General features: G+C 42.4%; 2 protein-coding genes across 5 annotated transcripts in view; one reads left to right on the forward strand and one right to left on the reverse strand.

The window, feature by feature from the left end:
• Positions 1–515, reverse strand: part of CENPP (centromere protein P) — a 306,990-nt gene extending 306,475 nt beyond the window's left edge. For 2 of the 3 annotated variants that reach the window (XM_032785876.2, XM_032785880.2), the window contains exon 1: positions 165–515. In XM_032785876.2, coding sequence (XP_032641767.1) covers positions 165–403 — 239 coding nt within the window. In that variant the 5' untranslated portion in view covers positions 404–515. The remainder of the gene's footprint in view (positions 1–164) is intronic. The other variant, XM_032785877.2, reaches the window with a different exon arrangement.
• Positions 516–638: 123 nt separating this feature from the next.
• NOL8 (nucleolar protein 8) overlaps positions 639–20,609 on the forward strand; it is a 31,016-nt gene continuing 11,045 nt past the window's right edge. The window contains exons 1-10 of one of the 2 annotated variants that reach the window (XM_032785864.2): positions 639–729; positions 6,389–6,572; positions 6,761–6,823; positions 8,037–8,115; positions 9,305–9,452; positions 11,747–11,815; positions 13,125–15,155; positions 15,470–15,586; positions 18,691–18,810; positions 19,806–19,890. In XM_032785864.2, coding sequence (XP_032641755.1) covers positions 6,434–6,572; positions 6,761–6,823; positions 8,037–8,115; positions 9,305–9,452; positions 11,747–11,815; positions 13,125–15,155; positions 15,470–15,586; positions 18,691–18,810; positions 19,806–19,890 — 2,851 coding nt within the window. In that variant the 5' untranslated portion in view covers positions 639–729; positions 6,389–6,433. The remainder of the gene's footprint in view (positions 730–6,388; positions 6,573–6,760; positions 6,824–8,036; positions 8,116–9,304; positions 9,453–11,746; positions 11,816–13,124; positions 15,156–15,469; positions 15,587–18,690; positions 18,811–19,805; positions 19,891–20,609) is intronic. The other variant, XM_032785863.2, reaches the window with a different exon arrangement.

Consider the following 20,609-nt stretch of genomic DNA (forward strand, 5'->3'; position numbering starts at 1 on the left):
TAATTACTGCAGCCCCAGTGCCCCTTTCCTTACAAATGCGCCCCTGCACACCCAGTTCAACAACCCTTCCCCCCACCCAGCCTCCGCTGGAGGACAGAGGGGACGACGCGACTCCTACCAGCAAGCAGTATGATGACAATACCACAGGGACAGGCCAGCCTCACCTGCTACCCCGTCCCCTCAGGCCGCGGTAAGCTCGGAACCCGCGCGATCTCCGCTCTGGAGCCGTCGCTTCGAACAGCCCGCCCCAACGAACGCCCGCTGCGCTCCGGGCGATACCACCGGGCCGCCGGAGCAGCTCACGACACCTTTCCCAGACCTCACGCACACAGCTGGCCAGGACGCCAGTCACACGCCCGACTCGACTCTTACCCCGAGCCTCCGGGCAACGAGCCCCGGCCATTGATTGATTGTTTGTTTGTTTGTTTGTTTGTTTTCCGGGCGCTGCCCTGAGTGATACCCCCTACGTTCTGGTCCCTGTGGGTGAGCCCAAGCGCAGCTCTGCGCGAGCCAGAGGCGTGTGCCAACTATACTCGGCCGGCCAGGAACAGTGAGCCGCTTGCGGTGCTGTATGCGAAAGGGCTTTGACGGAAGTGGTCGGGGCCAGAGGCACTAGGAACCTTGTTGTCCAGTGTGGCCCGGAAGCGGGGGGGAAGCTGAAAAGAGAAGTATCCAGAAAAGCGTGTATGTGAGGAAGGAGTCTCTCCGTTTCCTGGCTGGACATGTGCGGTATGTGAGCCCGTTGCGTGTCCGCCCACGCTCAATGTAGTCCCCCTCGGGAGGTCTCCCAGGTGGGTGGTTGAGTCCTTAGCTCGGAGGCCAAGGCTGCTGTGGTGTCCTGGTTAGGAGTCTGGGGCCCGCGCTGGCAGGCTCTTTGGAGAAAAGTCCCCGTAGAGAAGCCACCGAGACCGAAAGGGACCTGGAGGCCTTCTTTCGTTCTGGAACTATGGGTGGCCCCGTCTCTATCTTTCCCTCTGTGCTCCTCCCTATTCTCGGGCTCGGGGGGCCCGAGTCTCTGTCCTTTCCCCCCACTCTCTTCATTCCTAGACTGATTTTGTTTTCCAATTCAAATTTGTCACATTGTAGTGGGGATAATGCGGCGAAACTCGTACAGCTGAAGATTGTGCTGCCTCTGATGTTTAGATAGATGTGTAGTGCTCTGACACAAATTATAAAAAACTGAGTTTTTATTGTTAGTAGCTGCATGTGTCAACACTGGGCTGTCTGAATATAATGAACATTCCATGACATTGCATGGCGGCAAATCTAAAAACTCATAAAAAGAAAAAAAAATGGTGTATTTATTAGCCTAGCAGACTTTTTGAAATAAGTTGCAGGATTGGACATTTCTCCATGGTATTGAAAAAAGTAATAGGATATTTCTAGTAATAATGAGACCATTCTCCTGTATAGGAGTGTGGAGGGTTTTAAGGGCTTGGCTACACTTGCAGTTGTGCAGCGCCGGGAGTTACAACTGTCTTCATACAGCTGTGTAGGGAAAGCACTGCAGTGTGGCCACAGTGACAGCTACCAGTGCTGCAGTGTGGCCACATTCGCAGCATTTGCAGCATTCTTGGGAGTGGTGCATTGTGGGCAGCTATCCCACAGAGCACCTCATCCCATTTTGGCGCCGTGGGTTGTGGGAAGGGGACGGAAGGGTGCGGGTCATTCCGCTTCCTGTCCCAACGCCCCGTGGTGCATCGCTTCAATCCCAGCAGTCACTTTTTTCCATCCACGTTTGGCGCTATTGTGAGTCTCCCAATGGTTTCTGTTGCAGCGCGATTTCGTGGGAAATGGAGCCGAGCTGCTGAGGACTTTGCTGTAAGTGTCGCCAGCACATCACGGTTGGCAGTTGAGCTATCCTTCAGCTCGAAGTGACAGTGAGGAGTCGACGATGATATCGATTCGCTGCGCATATGACACTTAAGTGCTTTTGGCATTAATGGAAATCCGCACTGTGGAACGCACTTTTGGTCTCGAGAAACAGCACTGAGTGGTGGATCACATCGTCCTGCAAGTCTGGATGACGAGCAGTGGCTGCAGAACTTTCGGATGAGAAAAGCACTTTCATGGGACTGTGTGAGGAGCTCGCCCCACCTGCGGCGCAAGGACACGAGATTGAGAGCTGCCCTGTCAGTGGAGAAGCGAGTGGCTATTGCAGTCTGGAAGCTGCAACTCCAGACAGCTACCGTCTGTCGCGAACCAGTTTGGAGTGGAAATCGACGGTTGGATAGTGTTGATGCAAGTTTGCAGGGCCATTAATCGCATCCTGCTAAGAAGAACATGACTGGGGAACATGCAGGACATTCTGGATGGCTTTGCACAAATGCTTTCCCTAACTGTGAAGGGCGATAGATGGGACGCGTATTCCTATTCTGCACCACCCACTAGCGTCCGAGGTTGCTACATTAATCGGAAGGGTATTCTCTATGGTTTCAGGCACTTGTGGATCACCGTGAGCGTTTCATTGACATTTACACAGGTGGCCTGAAAGGTGCATGATGCACGCATCTTTCGGACAATGGCCTGTTCGAAGCGCAGGCCGGGACTTTTTTCCAGACCGGAAGATCAAGTAGGGGACGTCGAAATGCGCATTTGTGATCCTTGGACCCCGCTACCCCGTTACCGTTACAGCCTTAATGCTTGACTCCATGAAACATATACAGGGAGTTTGACAGGAGCTAAGGAAGGGCTGAGGCCGGTGCAGAATGACTGTGGTCGTTGCTTTCGGCCGTTTAAAGGGACACTGGATGTGTTCTTAGGAAGCTAACATTTGGGAAAGCAGCATCCCTGCGGTTCTATCCGCGTGCTGTACCCTTCCATTAATTTTGGAAGGGAGGGTTGAAACATTCCAGTGACGATGGACCTCCGAGGTTCACGCCTGGAGGCTGAATTTGCCCAGCCCAGAGAGCAGGCTACTAGAGAGGCCCAGCGCCACAGGGCTTACAAGATTAGGGAGCCTTGAGGAGGAATTTGGAGGCTGAAAAGCCAACCGATCATGTTATGGTGGCCTTGCACAGGAGTGAAGTGCAGTGGTTACAATGATTTGCAGTGTCTTTTTTTTTTCCTGGGCTACGGTATCTTACACTTTCTGCAATAAAGAAAACTGTTTTGAAAGCCACGAATTCATTTATTGAAAAGAAAATAACTAAAAGGGCAAGGGGGTGAGGGGGTGAACTGTACAGTCAGAGGTTTGAATATGTCCTGTCTGGAGTGCTATGCAATGATTGCTGCACTTCAGGATGAAAATGCTGCATGGTGATGGGGGTTGAGTGCAGAGGGTAAAGGTCGTAGTTCTCAGGGCTAGTAGGTGAACATACAGGTGTTGGGGACAGATGCTGGTAGTAATAACCTGGATGCTGGAGAAGGGGGTTTTGAGCTGACATTGGGGCACAAGGAAAAGAGCTTTGGGACTGAGGGGCGGGGGGGCGCGCACGGTAGTGCTCTGCCTGCATGGCTACAAGTGATTGGGTACAGTCCGTTTGGCGCGCCAGGATGCTTATCAGCTGCTTCATGCTTTTCTTCTTAGCTACTGCCTTTCTTCTGCTTTCTCTTTCCCTCCAGCACTGCATTTTTCCCCTCCAGTCCTGGAGTTTTTTACTCTCTCTGGCAGACTGATTCATAACTGCTTTCACCATATCTTCTTTACTTTTTCGTGGCTTCTTTCTCAGGTTTTGTAGCCTTTCAGCACTCTCTGATCCAGCCAGTGGGATATTCAAGGACACTGTTATTAGACAGACAAAAATTGAAACATTTAACAGAGAGGCAGCATTGTGTATAATCACAGTGAAGGAGTTTACAGTCTCACTTTAGCATACTTTTCACATACCAACCAGAGCACAGAGAACACACAGCAGCGAAGAAATGGTGAGTAACAGGGAATGAGTGCAGGAGTTAATTAATCCTGGAAGATATCTCGCTGCTGCGGGTCACCTGGGAAGGGGACTGATTGGGTCAGGGCTGTACTGGGGTTTCATTGCGTTGAGGAAAGCAAACTGCTGCAGGGGGACCTACACTGAACACTATCCCAGCATTTTCCACAGGATTTAATCCTGGAAGATATCTCGCTGCTGCGGGTCACCTGGGAAGAGCGGGAGGGTCTTCTACAGCAATGCAGGTTCCGCCCTGGCCCCTATGCAGTTTGCCTGTGTGCAGCAATGGTCCTCCAACCCCTCGGGGCACAGTGGCGCGGATGCTTTAGCCTGACTGGGTCAAGGACCACAGTGACTCTCCCTATAAACTTGTGCAAGCACATTGCCCACGCTCTGGCAGAAGCTTTTGAAGAGATTACCAAGGCCGATTACTGTAACATGATAGACCACATCAATGGGCTATTCCACATCTAGGCATGCATGCATGCAGCCATAACCCCGCTTCCTCTCCCGAAACATTTCCATCCTGAAAATAAAAGCTGCTTACCGGGAACCCACTCCTCTGCTTCTCTTTCACCAAGTTCCAGCTGCTGCGACTGGCTACCTTCCTCCTGTGTTGAGAAGAGCTCCTGGCTGCATGCCTCCTGGGACTCCGGGGTGTCTCCCCCGACCCCAGTACCCTCACTCTCCGTCCCCCCCCCCTCCTCCCCACTCTGAACTGTCCATCGTGGTCTTCGGATTGGCAGTGACCTCACCCCCAAGTATCGCGTCCAGCTCCTTGTAAAAACGGCAGGTCGTGGGGGCAGCACCTGAGCGGCGGTTTCCCTCACGGGCTTTGCAATAGGCACTCCACAGCTCCTTTACTTTAACCCTGCACTGCACCGCGTCCCAGTCATGGCCCCTTTCCAGCATAGCCCTTGAGATCTGCCCATAGGTATCGTAATTCCTACAGCTGGAGCGCAGCTGTGACTGCACAGCTTCCTCCCCCGAAACACTGATGAGGTCCATCAACTTGCCATTGCTCCGTCCTGGGGCTCGTTTGGCGCGTGGAGGCATGGTCACCTGGAAAGATTCACTGATTGATTGCACTCCACACCTGGCTGAGCAAACAGGAAGGGGATTTTTAAAATTCCCGAGGCATTTAAAGGGTGGGTCACCTGAGGCCAGGGCAGCAGAGTGCGAACTGATGAGCAGAGTGGCTGAACAGGCATTCTGGGATACCTCTGAATACCCCAGAGGCCAATTACAGCGCTTTTGGTGGCCACACTTAAGGAGCAGCGCTGCATCACCAGCACTGCAATCCTTATACCTGAGGCAGAGCAGGAGTACAACCAGCGCTGCAGCCAGGGAGATGCAGCGCTGTATGTGCCTTCCAAGTGTGGACGGTGAGTAAGTTGCCGTGCTGGTGGTGGGTTTACAGCGCTGCAACTCTCCAGTGTAGCCAAGCCCTAAGTGTAGTGTTTGACAGGGACATTAACTCTTCAGAGCATCATTCTCTAACCGAGGGTTGTAGAAAGAAACTTCTCCAAAGGGCAAGATATTCAGTAATCAGTAATTGCTCTTGTTGGGGTTTCTTGCACCTTCTTTGAAGCATCTGGCGCTGGCCAGAGTTGGGTCTAGATTGACCATTATCTGATCCAATATGCTTATATTTAGGCACCTAAATACAAGTGGCCTTATTTCCAGAGGTGTTGAGTACCCACAAATACTATTGTAACTAATGTGGGGTTATCCATAAGTGCCCAGCATATGTGAAAATCAGCTCACTTATGCTCTAAATATGGATTTAGAACCTAATTTTAGTTACTCTAGTGCAGGGGTTGGCAACCTTTCAGAAGTGGGATGAAATCTTCATTATTTGCTCTAATTTAAGGTTTTGCGTGCCAGTAATACATTTTAATGTTTTTAGAAGGTCTCTTTATAAGTCTATAATATATAACTAAACTATTGTATGTCAAGTAAATAAGGTTTTTAAAATGTTTGAGAAGCTTCATTTAAAATTAAATTAAAATGCAGCGCCCCCCTGGGCTGGTGGCCAGGACCCAGGCAGTGGGTGCCACTGAAAATCAGCTCGTGTGCCGTCTTTGGCATGCATACCATAGGTTGCCTACCCCTGCTCTAGTGCTAATAAATTCATAGCAAAATCATCTAATAAATAACGTGGACTTTTGTTGTTTTAACCTCATTCTCTCTACTTGACATATTCCGACTGTTAAATAAATCATATTCTGTTCTGTATAAGCTGCTCTTACTATGGGTCACAACTCCCAAAGAAGATTTCCTAGCAGGGATCAAGTCCTGTCCGACTTGTTGAGTTAATATGGTTGGTGAAACAAGGGCTGATAGTCATGTCAAAAAGTGGGCTGAATTGTAGGATTTCACTCTGAGAGAAGTGCAGGTTTAGGGCCATCACTTGGAAATGCCCACTGAATGACTGAGAAAGAGATCACAGGTGCAGCTCTCCCCAGAACCACAAAAAACATTAATACTGATTTTTTCTTTTTGCCTTTTTACAGAAGGATAAAACATACATCCTAAATGAAACAGTCTGACTTTTTATTATGGAGAAAAAACAAGTTTTAAAACGTTTATACGTTGGAGGACTTGGCCATACAGTTTCTGAGGCTGAACTGCAGGAAAGATTCAGCAAGTTTGGAAATGTTACAGATGCAGAAATTGTTATCAGGAAAGATGACCAGGGTAATATTTTCATTTAGCTCTTTAAAAGTGTAACTGTTCTTTACTTCAGCTAGTGATGAAAAACAATTTTCATTTCAAAACTACTACTTTTCCTTAAGCATCTGTAAAGAACACATGCTTCAATTTTAAAAACAAAAAATTACAGTTTCATATACAAAAGTAACCAAATGTTTCTAATTATTGACCAGGGAACCCTATGAAAACTTTTGCTTATATCAACATTAGCATTTCTGAAGCAGATCTTAAAAGATGTAAGTACACAAATTATATTTGTTGCAGTTTATTTTAATCCCTGTAAATTAAGGATGTAACAATACCTGAACCCCACACGTACCTGCTCAGACCACCATTGAAGGAGAGTACATAGCTTTTTTGTCTTCATCTATACCTCTTTATTTCCATTTCCCATTTCCTGTTTCATTCTTCAATTCTATTCAGTTCAGTTATTTTAGGAATCAATGTTTATGGAAGATGCTCTTCAAAATAATGTATTTTATTGAAGTATCTGTGTTTTTATGTTACGGGTTGGAGGCAATGGTCTTATCAGAATAGCCTAGTGGGTTGGGGGGGAGCGTGAAGTGCATATGTTAGCCCCTTAGTGAGAAGGTTTAGAAAACGAGTTTAAACATATTTTCTTCTCTTTGATACATTGATACTTGTGTATGACATTAGGATTGACTGAGACTAAAGGGAATAAAGAACGATGGGTTAAGCAAAGTTTATTTTCCTTAAAGAGGTCTGTTTTAATGCTTTTAGAATGGAAATACAGATTCCCAGTCTTTTCTGGTAGGCAGATGAACATTACAAAACTTCAACTCCTGTGTTATCTGTAATCAACCGGTTGAGATTATTTCAGCACTGTCACCTACACCTGAAGACAGGGGTTGATAATGTACCTTTGAAAAAGGACAAGGGAAACCACCTTTTTAGGGATAGGCCATTTTATTTAAACATAATTAAGAATCAGCCTAAAACTTTGTACTTCCCTTAATCTCTTTATATGGAATAAGGACTTCCCTCCCAATCTCCATCTCCTAGTATTGCCAATGTGTCTGCCAGTGCTTGTAGGATCTGTTGAGAAGGAGGGAAAGAAAAGTAAATCCTATTTGAAGATAGTGTGAAAGGCCTGGATAGAGTGGGAAGGGAACCTGAGAATGTAGATGTATCTGAATTTTTGAATCTTTATTTGGAATGAGCTAATTAATCTGTCAGTGTTTGTTTATTACTGGCTAACTTACTGTTAGTGAAAATAGGGTTTGGATGTTGAAAATATCTTGTCTTTTACTTTTCATATTAGACCCTAAATTTGCTACCCATAATCAACAGAGTAGTCTAATTGGGTGCAGGATCAGTCTCATAATGCTCCAAATATATAATATTTAAGAAATGTTTTTAATCATGTCTCTTTTTGCTATATTTTACGTATGGATAATAGTCATTTTCTGTCTAATGCTTGTTTTCTAGGTATGTCCATTTTAAATAAAGCAAGGTGGAAAGGTGGAACGCTACAAATTGAATTGGCGAAAGAAAGCTTTTTGCACAGGTAATGTTAATATACAAATGTATATTGTTGCTATTGAACTACTTTGCCACATACTGTCAAATAAATACATATATGGCCCTACCAAATTCACGGTCCATTATGGTCAATTTCACAGCCATAGGATTTGAAAATTGGTAAATTTCACATTTTTAGCTGTTTAAATCTGAAATTTCATGGTGGTGTAACCATGGTGATCCCGACCCAAAAGGGGATGGGGGTGGTCGTGTCGCAAACCTGTTTGAGGGGGGTCATGGAATTGCCACCATCACTTCTGTGCTTCCTTTAGAGCTGGACTCTAAAGGCAGCAACCGCAGAGCTTCCTGCAGCCGTAGGATGTTCCCAGAGGTGTAGTAGGTCTGATCATTTCCTCCCTCCCCACACCCCAAGCAGCTGTGCAGGGGAGGGACAAGTCCTGTCTCTCTTGTGCCCAGCCAGAGCTAGAAACCTCCTTTGCTGGGGCGCTCATAGGAACAGGGGGACATCAGATTTCAGGGAGAAAGGCTTATTTCAAGGTCCGCAACACTTTTTCACAGCCATGAAATTGGTAGGGCCCTATATATATATATGTATATATATAGGGCCCGTATATGTATATGGCCTGAGATTTTACCTTTATATTTGTCAAATACTGTATTAAGTAAACTTTTTGACTCCTTGTTTGTAAGAGGGTTCTAATTAAAGAACACTCTTCTATAATGAACCTGCAAAAGCCACTGGATATTGCTTTCCCTTCAAATCCAAGTAAATGGGATTTTAACAGACTTAATAATAAAGAAATAACTTCTAAGAAGATAGTTTGGGTACTACAGTGTTTTGTATTTTTTATACTTATTTTGCCCACTTTGCAGTTTTCCCTTACCCTTTTCCTATATGTTCTCCATTAGCTGCTTTAAATGTTCATATATTTTTCATTGAAACTGATAGCATGCTGGTACATTTGCAGCACGCTTATCATATCTGCTATATTCATTTTTATTAAAAAGTTAGCCTGGGGGAAGCCTTGTTCCTGGTTTCCTGGTTTTAATGAGAATTGGCAAAACATATCTTTGATGTGTTTCACATTGGCTCAGAGTGAATGGTTGTCCATAATTATAAGAGATCCATCGCTAATGATGGCTTTACACAAAGATACTTTTTTATGTTTGCTTTTATGTCATGGCAAGCTTAAAACATGCACTGTCTGATACAGATTGGCACAGGAGAGACAAGAAGCAAGGTTGAAGAAGGAAAAGCCATGTACAGATGGCAAGGGAAATCTGTTGGAATCACTGAATAAAGCTGGAGTTGTGAATTTTTATATGAAAGCAGTGCCAGGAACAGAAGTACCGGATCATAAGGTATTGTGGGGTATCCATTCTGCTGAGTTAAGAGAACTGCATCAGGCACTCTTTTAGTTAGCTTTCTAATAAGCTGCCTTCACATTAAGTTTACTTCAGATTTGTATATTTGATTACAGGAGACAATACATACAGGGTGACAGAGTAGCTTTGACTCGTACAAAATAAGCCTCAGTTTTATAATCCTTATAAAATATGAGCATAGATATCAGTTTGTTTTTTAGGAGGGGATAGAGCTGTCTATCTTTGCGTGTGTGTATTGTCATTTAAAGTTCATAGCAATGTCTAGAATTAGCTTTTATAACACATGTAATTCTTGTATATGAGCTGCCTTATGCAACAAACTCATTTTGCGCCCTGTGATCAGTAGGACTATTCACAGTGCTTGGTGTTGTGTATGAATATAAATTGTTGCAGGGTTAGAGCCCATATTGTAGGGAGACGATAAAGTTTAACTGAAACTACATCAAGATTTACGCAAGTAAAACAAGTATTCATTTAACTAGATGTTTCAAAGTTTCCCTTTTAGTGTTCAGCTTGATCTTGGGGTTTTCTGTTTAGCTGCTGTGAGAGCAGAGTCAGTTAATGTTGGTGTCTCTTCAGTTAAATGAGATTTTTTTTTTTGGTCTCTCTAGGATAGTCTGTCTGTAACCTGACAAAGAGAATATAACATTTGAGATGTTCCCTCCTTTCTAGAAAGAAATTAGCATAGTAGTTTAATACAGAAATATGACAAATAATAGAACAAAACAGCTAGCTATGGGCAGATTCCTTTTATAGTAACTCCTCACTTAACATTGTAGTTATGTTCCTGAAAAATACAACTTTAAGTGAAACAGTGTTAACTGAATCCAATTTCCCCATAAGAATTAATGTAAATGGGAGGGTTACATTCCAGACAAAAATATATATATACACACACACACTATAAGTTTTAAGCGATTTAATACTGTACGCAGCAATGATGATTGTGAAGCTTGGTTGAGGTGGTGAAGTCAGAGGGTGGGCCGTTTCCCAGGGAATGCCTTATTGCTAAATGATCATCTAGCATTCAGCTGAGCCCTCAAGGGTTAACATGTTGTTATTGTAGCCTCACACTCTACAAGGCAGCACAAATGGAGGGAGGGGAGACAGCATGGCAGAGAGAGAGAGAGAGATGCGCATTGCCACTTTAAGTATGCTGACACCACTCTAAGTATGCCTCTACCCCGCTATAACACAGCCCAATATAACACGGGTTCGCGTATAGCGCAGTAGCAGCGGGGCTCCGGCTGCTGCGGGGAGCCTGGACCCTTTAAAACACTGCCGGAGTCCTGCCACTGCTACCCTGGGGCTGCGGCAGTGGGGGTCGCCGGCAATTTAAAGGACCCGGGCTCCCCACAGCGGCAGGAGCCCGGAGCTCTTTAAATCACCACTGGAGTCTTGCTCTCGCTACCCCAGGGCTGCAACAGCGGACCTCCACCGGCGATTTAAAGGGCGTGGGGCTCCCCACAGGAGCTGGAGCCCAGAGCTCTTTAGATCACCACTGGAGCCCTGCCGCCCCTATCCCAATATAACGAGGTTTCAGCTATGACGCAGTAGGGATTTTTGGCTCCCCACAACCGCATTATAGCGAGGTAGAGGTGTACATTGCCTTTTTAAGTAGATCAGGAAGTTGAGACAGCAGCTGCGACCAGCAAGCTCTCTCCATCTTGAGCCCTGTTGTGTTCCCACCCTGCCATATATGGAGAAAGGGTAAGCGGGGGACAGGAGTGGGGGGACGGGGACACCCTGACATTAGCCCCCTTCCTCCCCTGCACAGCAAGCAGGAGGCTCTCGGGAATAGCTCCAAGGCAGAGGGCAGGAGCAGCACGTGGCAGTGCAGGGAGGGACAACTGAATTGCCGGCAATTGGTAGCCTGTTGAGAGGCTGCCACACAGGGAACTTAGGGGAGCAGGGAGCTGATGGGGGGGAGAGGTTACCAGTCCACTCTGCTTCCAAGCCCCCACCAGCTAGCTGCAACAGGCTGCTCTTCCTGCAAGCAGTGGACAAAGCAGGCGGCTGCCAAACAACGTTATAAGGGAGCATTGCACAACTTTAAACAAGCATGTTCCCTACTTGATCAGGAATGAAACAACGTTTACCGGGACAACTTTAAGTGAGGAGTTACTGTATTAGTATTCCTGTCATTCAGAATCCATTATGTTTTAGGACTACCTTATTTTTATTTACTGTGATACCTTTAATCTCTATTTTTTTTCATTTCGATATAATTTTTTTCACTCTGATATAATTGTATATTTTTTTTCTTACAGGATTGGGTTGTTAGTAAATTTGGCAGAGTTTTACCCATCCTTCACCTTAAGGGTCAACACAAAAGTAAAATATCCTTTTCTACTGCTTGAGTAAACATTGAATGATTATAGAAACAGTTCTATTATTCTCTTCATTTGTTTGTCATCTTTACTGAGGGAAGGAGATATTTGCATAACAGTCTTCATATTACTGATACAAAATACACTGTAGTTACTGTCTCTTTCTTATGTGGAGGTAATTAAACTGTTACACTTGGCAAAGAATGGGTATATATTGGCTGATTGATCAGAATTCCAAATCTTTCTCTTGCTGTTATGGAAAGGATCAGAGTGCAAAACACAAATGGACTCACCTTAAATATATTTTTGCTAAAAAACAGATAAGTGTTCCTCCGGTGCTTAATTACTTGCAACAAACTTGCATCAGTTTGATGGATAGTTACAGGTTGCATGTAACTCACTTAAAAAGTTCAGAAAACATAGCTTTAAAAATAACCATCTGTGATGGATGTGGAGCTGCTATATAAATGTAATCATTTTATGAACAATGTATGTGACCTGGTCGGTAAAGTGAAGTTATTGTATACTGAGTTGTAAGACTCATTTACAGGAATGTATTGATCTAGCTTAATAGGAGGTTGCAGGGGGAAAAGCAGGGAAAGCAACACAACAGTTACAGATAACCTCCTAGCAAACGCTGGAGGGCAACTGCATAATGTGGGAGGCAGCCGGGAGTTATGAGCTTAGAGGATTCTATATCTTGTCTCCAATGAAGATGCAAGCCTTGTTTTGACGGGCTGCGAGCCTGGAGATCAAAAGGACACTAAATAGTTAAAAGCTATTCTCAGGAGGCAAAGGGTGGGGTCAATACTCAATGGCTGACACACAGAGAGGCTCTCATAAGGAGTTGGGCCTTTCCCAGAGCCAAGGAATAGTAAGCCTTAGGGAGAGACAGGCATGTGTATACACTGCTTTATTGTTCTAAGATTTTTTTTAATGCTTTTGTTATAAAATATTATTTGCTTTACAAGGGCTAATGGTTAATTGACACCACTGTCATTGCTCCCAAATGGAAGAAAACTACCAGGTGGTGAACATAAGGTCTGTTCACGTAGTCACAATTGATCACAGGGGACTGCATCCCAAGGCCTGGTCTGAGAGTCGGCGAATTCTGTGATTCCTCCCCTATAGGGGGTTGACGGGTGAAGCTTGAGATCTAAGGGAGCTGCTCTCAAAGGAACCAAGAGGTTTCAGAGATGCAGTTAGTCCAGTAACTGTGACAACATCTATTGTCCTTGTCCCTATAACTTAAGTTGTTACTTGCTGAAAAGTGGAAGCCTCTTTGGTTTTATTTTTATTCCTTAACTCTAACTATAACATAATGAAATATGACCCATCAAAATATTGCCACAACCTTAGAAAGCTGGAGCAAGACTTGACTGACACGGTTCCCATATCCAAGCTCACTTGGCAGTTGGAAGATGGAGATGACAGCATGAGCAAGAACAGACGAGGAGAGTTCTCTGAAATTAAAAAAACACCTAAAAAAATGAGGATACAAAGTAGTGAAGATTTAAATAAAACACCAGGTCGCCACTTTCAATCAAAAAAAGCAAACTTAACACAAACAAAAGTAGTCCAAATGTCAAACTCCAAATCAACTGGTCTGTCTAAATTTCTTCAAACTCCTAGTGTTAATAGTATTGACAAGAAAGGGAAAGAATTATTTCCGGATAAGAACCTGGCATCTAATGTTAAGCCCAACAGGAATACAAACAGCATTTCAGACACTGATATTGATTCTGAAGAAGAAATCCAGGCAATAATGGAGAAAGAAAAGGAAATACAGAAAGCTAAAACAAATGTTGAATCTGAAAGTGGTCATTTGGAAGTTGTGGGGGATAATTTTGAGCTAAAATACAACACTCACTGGTCTTTAACCAATCCAAATATTATGAAGAAACTGAGTATGGGATGTAACAAACAAGGAAAGACTATTGAAAATGACACGGATTATGATTCAGCAGATACAGATGAAATTATTGCTGTGACTAAAACTCCAGATAAAAACAGTGTGAAAACTAAAATTCTAAGAGATTCTGAGCTGGTGAAAATGCAAAGGAAGGATAATGTTAGGAATGAAACTTTCAAAAACAACAAAAGCTCTGATTCTGCAAATGGTTCCTTTGTATTGTCACCAGATAAGTTAAGAGAAAACAATAACAAAAAAGCAGGGCATAACAAAACAGCAAAAGCCCGGGTGTCTGAACTACAGGACAACAGAGTTGACAGCAAGTCTGGTTCTACTAGTTTTGGTTCAGAGCCTGAAGCAAGTGAATCTGAAGCTGACTCTAATTATGAAGACATGATGCAAAACTGTTACCACCTAGATCTTACGTTACCTGAGTTAGAAGCATTAGCCACTGCAAGTATTGAATCTTCACAAGGAGATATAGAAGCTAAGCAGAGGGATAGTCAGTGCAAAACTGAAGGTAATATTAGTAACACCAAGTGTAGTAAAAAGACTTATGAAATTGCCTCTACAACTAAAACATCTATTAATCCTGAAGATATAGTTGCTGCCATTTTAGAGGGAGAGGAGAATGCTGATGATGAGAAGCCAATAGAAAATACCGTCAGTTTGAAATTTCAGCCTTTCAGAGGAATAGGGTCTTTATGTGAAAATGAGAATTTTGAGGAGATGAGCAAGGAAGGTTCTTGCAGCTGTAAAAGAAAATATAACCAGAATTCCTCAAGCCTTGTTGATTTGAAAAAGAAATCTTTAGAAGAGGTTTCAAAACCAAGCTGTTCTTCTTATGGGAAACACTCAGCTCCCAGACAGTCTGGTTGTTCCATATTATGTTCGCTTGAAGACAGAAGTGTGAAAAAGAAGCAAAATACCCTCAGCAACCAGCTCAAGAAGGTGTCAGATTCCCAATACGCAGAAGGTGGAAGCGAAAAGCCTATTTGGAAACCACCTTCATTACGAGAGAATAACTACCTGAATTCTCATGCAGAAGATCAAACAGAAAACAGAGGAGACAGTGAGGACTGCACCACAACTAGTATCAGTGGAAGCGAGGAGGAAAGCGCTGACACATATAGTGTTTTGTCTGTCACACAGAAACACATTAAATGTGAATTGGAAGGCCCAGAATCTCTTCCTAAGAAACCAAAGAAGGATGCAGGCAGTAAAGGTTCAGCCTCTAAATTTCAGAAAAATGATAACCATGAGAAAAGTCTTCACAAAAGTAAAGAAGAGTTTTGCATTCCTACTGCTATCTCAAGTGAGTCAAATGAAAAGGAGAAACAACTGCAGGATAATCAGAAGAGGCTGGCAGCTCTACAAGAGAGACAGAAAGAGAGAGAATTACAGAAGAAACTTATTCAAGGGGCTCTTCTGAAACTGGTAAGTATGCTTTCAACTTGTCTCTGAACAGTAACAGTACTGAAAAAATACTGGTTTAATAAGTATCTCTAGTATACTTTCTCTAAGATGTTGCTGTGGTTTGAATTGTGATTGAGAGCAGCGCCTATCTTCTTTGCCAGACTGATTTTTAGGATATGTCCATAAAAGTGTATACTGGGATGTCATGGGATTTTTTCCAGAAAACACATTAATTAATTACATTCTCTACTGTTGTAAATGTGCCCAGCAGTAGTTCCCACAGTATATAACCAATATTTGGCATGTTAAACTGAACAATGTCTCTCCTTTTCCAGGAAAGCCAGTCAGCAAGCAAACATAAGCACATTTTATTTGATTCAGATGGAGAAAGTGAAGCTGAAGTAGAAGAGAAGTCTAAGGAAGAAGTGACTATAGGAAATCTGCCTGGAAAAGTAAGTGGCTTAGAAACAAGTCCAGCCTAATTTCTGAGAGGGCATTCACCTACCCAGTTTGCTAGTATGTATTGTACTGAAGAGCAACACTCATATTCAGAGTCTGAGATCAAATCCTGAATATTGTCCTTTGTACTAATGAATATAAAATAGATGACACAAAATAAGTGGTGCATATTCGTAGAGTTAAAACATGAATTTATAAATTAAAGACAATGCAAATTTTGGAGTATCTTTTTGGTACCTTAAAAAAATCAGGCACTCTACTGGATGAAATAATTTGTGTAAATTTATTGCAGTGCAGTGTTCACACAATATCACAACTCACAAACCATAAGAGCAGTGGTCTCATGGAGAGACTTATATGTGGTTATGCTAGAACTCCACTTCCCACTGTTGTCAGTTAAAAAAAGGAAAAGATCTGAATTGCCCAGTGTTGTGCAGAGAGTAAGCAGTGGAAAAAGACTGGAAATCTGAAGTTCAAGATTCTATCATTTAACCACTAGCCCTCACTCCATCCCAAATAATGTAACTCAAAAACCAACAAATAATGACACTGAAATACACAAGCTAGGTTATGCTTCTTAAAATAAGTCAGAATGTCAAGCCTGTCTTGCATTCCAATTTACTGAGCCTTGTTTTAATTTGGTATTGGTAACTGAGTAGAAATGTATTTTATTGTTTTTAACTGTAGTGTAAGATTTTGACTGTACACTAGACGAAAATGGGCTTTTGCTATCTGAACAATAGGCATATTCTTTTGTATGCTACACGCTGTTCAGAATGCAGAGGGATTTTTGCTTATTAATTGAGCAACTGTGGTAAAATTACGTCTGCCATGAATCCTTTTCATTTATTACCTATAAAGCAGAGGATAAATTTTAAATTGGCCCTCTTGGGTTTTAAAATGACTGATGGTATAGAGTTTGAGTAAATTTTGAGAACTTCACTTAATCAATATCTTTTGTAACCACCTGTCTTCAGAGGTTCCACCATCGGGCAGTAGGTCAGCAGCTGATGATGCGTTTGATGGGAGGGAACTTCCTCTCCCTTGACATCTTTCAGTCTGTCCACTTTTAAAACCTGAACTGAAAGCTTCTTTCTTTTTCAAAGGTGTTTTAAAATTAGGGCCACTGTCAATGTTAAATGTAAAACACCCTTTCTCCCTCCCATCCCTTTGTTTTCCTGACTTCTGTTTAGAGATTAGTTTACTACATTGGGATCCTTGCTCCACATTGTGAGTTGTTGTACAGTGGCCCAAACTCTGTGGTGGGGAGCCATAATTGTTCTAGAAGACTTGGCTGTGACATTCTTGGCTGCTGCTGCTGAGAGTGTCACTTACAACTGCATTACATTTCTCTTGACTTTTATCATTTCCATTATATTTGTCAAGTAACTTCCATTGTATTGTAGATTTCATAAAGCAAAAGGCAGTCTGTGGAGGCTGTTACTTAAAAACTGATACTAAAACTTTCCTAGAATAACATTTTTCAAAATCCAAATTAACTTTTTTTATAACAGCTTAACAACCACTGTGAAACCTAGAGAAAAGCAAGTTTAACTGAAATACCACTTCATAATAAGTATCAAACTGTTTTTATTGAATATATGGATTTGAGAGGGTAAAATGTCATCTGCATCATCAGTTAAACACCTTCATTAAAGGCATTTCACAAATACTAAGCAGATACGCAGTTGCAAAAATGTGAAGTGTGTAACTGTGACCATGGTGCCTGGAGGGGCTCCACTGAAAATATTTATTCAGGGCAAACTGCAAATAATAGGACAGACGATTCCCAAAATTGGTAGTTTATTTTATGATGAGAATTCACCAAGCCAGTAACCATACAGCATCCATAATACCTTACTGGTTACCAAGAAGCCAAAATACAATCCCCTTTGGTTCCCACCCAGACAGCCAAGTCTAATATAGTGAGAATTTATTAATAAAAAGAAGAGTTGCTGTGGTTAAAAGATCAATATACATAGAGATATGAACAAAGTTCTTCAATCAGTTTCATAGCAGAGATGGTGAGGCTGCTGATTTGTAAAAATCCTTCTGTAAATCAATTTAAAAGCTGATAGTCAAATAGGCAGTCCATGTGCAGAGTTTGTTCAAATGCTTCCATGAGACTTGCAGGGTTAATCGAGAGTAGACCTAGAGACCTCATTCTTGTAGGCTTAGACTTTCCCTGTCAAAGTTTTAAACAGATCTGTGATAAAATAGGATCAGGCCCAACACTTTCTTTATAGCTGAAGTTAAGTGGATAAGCCTTTTGACAGCAAATGATCACAGCTGGCCTTCCTTGAATGAAGAACAGGCAATGTACATTGTTGCTTCAAAGCTAATCTGTGTTTCCTAGGTATGCACCAGTAACTACTTGTATTTATTAGCATAAGGCAATTAACCATCAAACAGTTCACAGGTAGTTTACTACAAATTTCAAAGAGAAATGTGGCCAATAACATTATTATATCACAAGTCCTATCTAAATTATAATTTCCCCTTTTGATCTCTGAATCAATAGAATTCAGGTATGAAACATAGACAGCTAATTAGATCACATTGTTGAACTTCTAACAAGATATAGTTAAACAGACAAATGTTTAGTATTTATCCTTGATTCTCTAACAATATCAAAGATTCTAGTCAACTTGAAATGGCTTTGATCATTATCTACAAGGAATGGCCATATTTACCATTTCAGTACTCTTCTAATATGTCCTTAAAGGTTGCTTTCAGGTCATCCAACCTGCTGGTTGCTTAACTCTTGCTGGCTCAGCATCACAGTAATTTATAAGATAAAATCATACGGAAAAGTACAGATACAGAAATGTGCTCCTGCCACACTGGAATGATCACAACTGTAAAATAAAATTACCAAAAGGATTGTCTCAGAACATGTAAAGCAGCTGTAACATCTTTTTACAAGGATTCGTGGACATCAGTAATTAGTAGAAGTAAATGTGATATCATGAAAGGGTGTTGGCTTCCAGCTGTATTGGGAAAGTAATACAAAACAAGTGGGTAGTAGTGTTCTTAGAACTACTTATTATAACTGTTTCCTCAGTTTGTTTTGCTTTTTTGTTATTAAACAATTAAGGAATTTACTAGTAAAATTTCTGGGAAGTTGTTTGAGAGCAGTGACGATGAGCTAGATGCTGCAGGTGAAGATGACAGATTCCAAATCAAACCCCAGTTTGAAGGCAAAGCTGGTGAGAAGGTTAGTGAACCTATTTAATAATATCTGCAGTTACTTGAATAGTGTTGGCAAAGTTATGGTAATACCTGAGTTGGAAACGTCCATTTATATGTAGAGGAAATAATGTTTTCTCCATGATGTAACCTGCTCTTTCCCACACCTCCCAAGCTGAAGTCAAATGGTATTTTCAAAGGAGATTTATTAGCGTTTCTCAAATGGGGCCACCGTGCCCAAATGCAGCCACCGAGGACTTTCCTTGTGGCCACAGCCTCCTGAGCTGGAAGGGCAGGGGCCAAGTAGCGGCTCCTCCCTGTTGCTCCTGGATTTGCCACCTTAGTGTTGGTTGCTGGGGCCACCAGCGGGGGTTGGGCCCTGCCCTCTTTCCCCCTGCCCCCCCCATGGAGACACCTAGGGCACAATGCTGGAGAAGCAGGCACCCAGTGAGTTTCCTAACATTCTCAGGGGGCATTGGGCTCAGGCTTTCGGATTCAGCCCTAGGGTGGCAGGCTCTGGCCACAGGACTTCGGGCTCCAGTCCCAGGCCCAGGCTGTGTGGTAGCAGGCCCCAGGCTCTGGCGGCAGGGCTTCAGGCTTTAGCCCCCAACTGCCTCCCTTGGCCCCCACCATCTAGGGCTTAATTTGTCCCCAGACTTGCCAGGGTTGAGTAAGCCCATTGTGAAAAGTGATACTTGTATGTTTAATATCACTTTTCACAACAGACTTACTAGCTAGCAATAAATAAATTACAGTGATTTGGATGTGTATATGTGCATATTTATTTGCTTTTCCTAAAGCTAATTAAGTATTTTAGGAAAAAATGTGAGAACGGTCACTAGCAAGAGTTGGTGACCGCACTCTGAGACCACTAAAAAATTTCTCCTGAGAACTTCTACAGTGAAAGCTTATGTTAACTCATGGCCATGATTCGAGTTAAAACTGTTACTGCTTGTCTGATTGTTATAAAGTTGCTGGACTGCATACATTTAATCTTAATTTTTTTGTTTGTTATCAATGTAGCTCATGTATTTACAATCACGCTTTGGCACAGATGAAAGATTTCGTATGGATGCTCGGTTCCTTGAAAGTGGCAGTGAAGAGGAAGGTAAACGTTTTGTCTTATTTTCCAGGGCTTGCTCTTCTATAGCAATTTGTAGTCACAACTAATTAGTAGTAGTAGAGAGGCATGATGGGTGTAAGTTTTTGAATATTTACACATTTCTCTTCTCTGGATTTAGCTTCATGGGAAGGTAGTGTAAAAGTAAGTAGTACCGGCATCTCTAATTTAGAGAACATATTTATAAAATGCCCCGTTTAGCTACTGGAAACTCTAGTTTCGTGTATATATGGGAGTGTATTTCCTTGTTAGAAGATCAACGTTTAAAAAAAAAATCTTTGTTATAGGATGATACCAAAATAAATGTATCTGCATCTTTCACAAGATAAGGGGATACCACTAACCAGAGTAACCTTACTTATTGCTTTTCTATCCCTTGGATATACTTGGATTTTATGTATCTTGCAGTACCATGCTATTCAATAACCACAAGGGGGAGCGTTGTCAATTGAGTTGGTTGAAAATTGCAAAAAATTTTCCTGAAAAGAAAAATTTTTGGCAAAAAAAACAAAACAAATAAATTTCAAACAAACCAACCCTGTTTTAAAAAAAAAAACTCACATTTTCAGCCAGTCCTACTTCTGACTCCATTTTTGTCTGTAACCCAAGAAATGTCCCTGAACAGCCTTAAATGACAATGACTGGGTAATAATTATAAAATAGAAGAAAATCACGGGACAGAAAATAATTAAACCTCTATCTTTCAT

This window comes from Chelonoidis abingdonii, chromosome 16 (assembly GCF_003597395.2).
Source record: "Chelonoidis abingdonii isolate Lonesome George chromosome 16, CheloAbing_2.0, whole genome shotgun sequence".
In the NCBI taxonomy this organism is placed as follows: domain Eukaryota; kingdom Metazoa; phylum Chordata; order Testudines; family Testudinidae; genus Chelonoidis; species Chelonoidis abingdonii.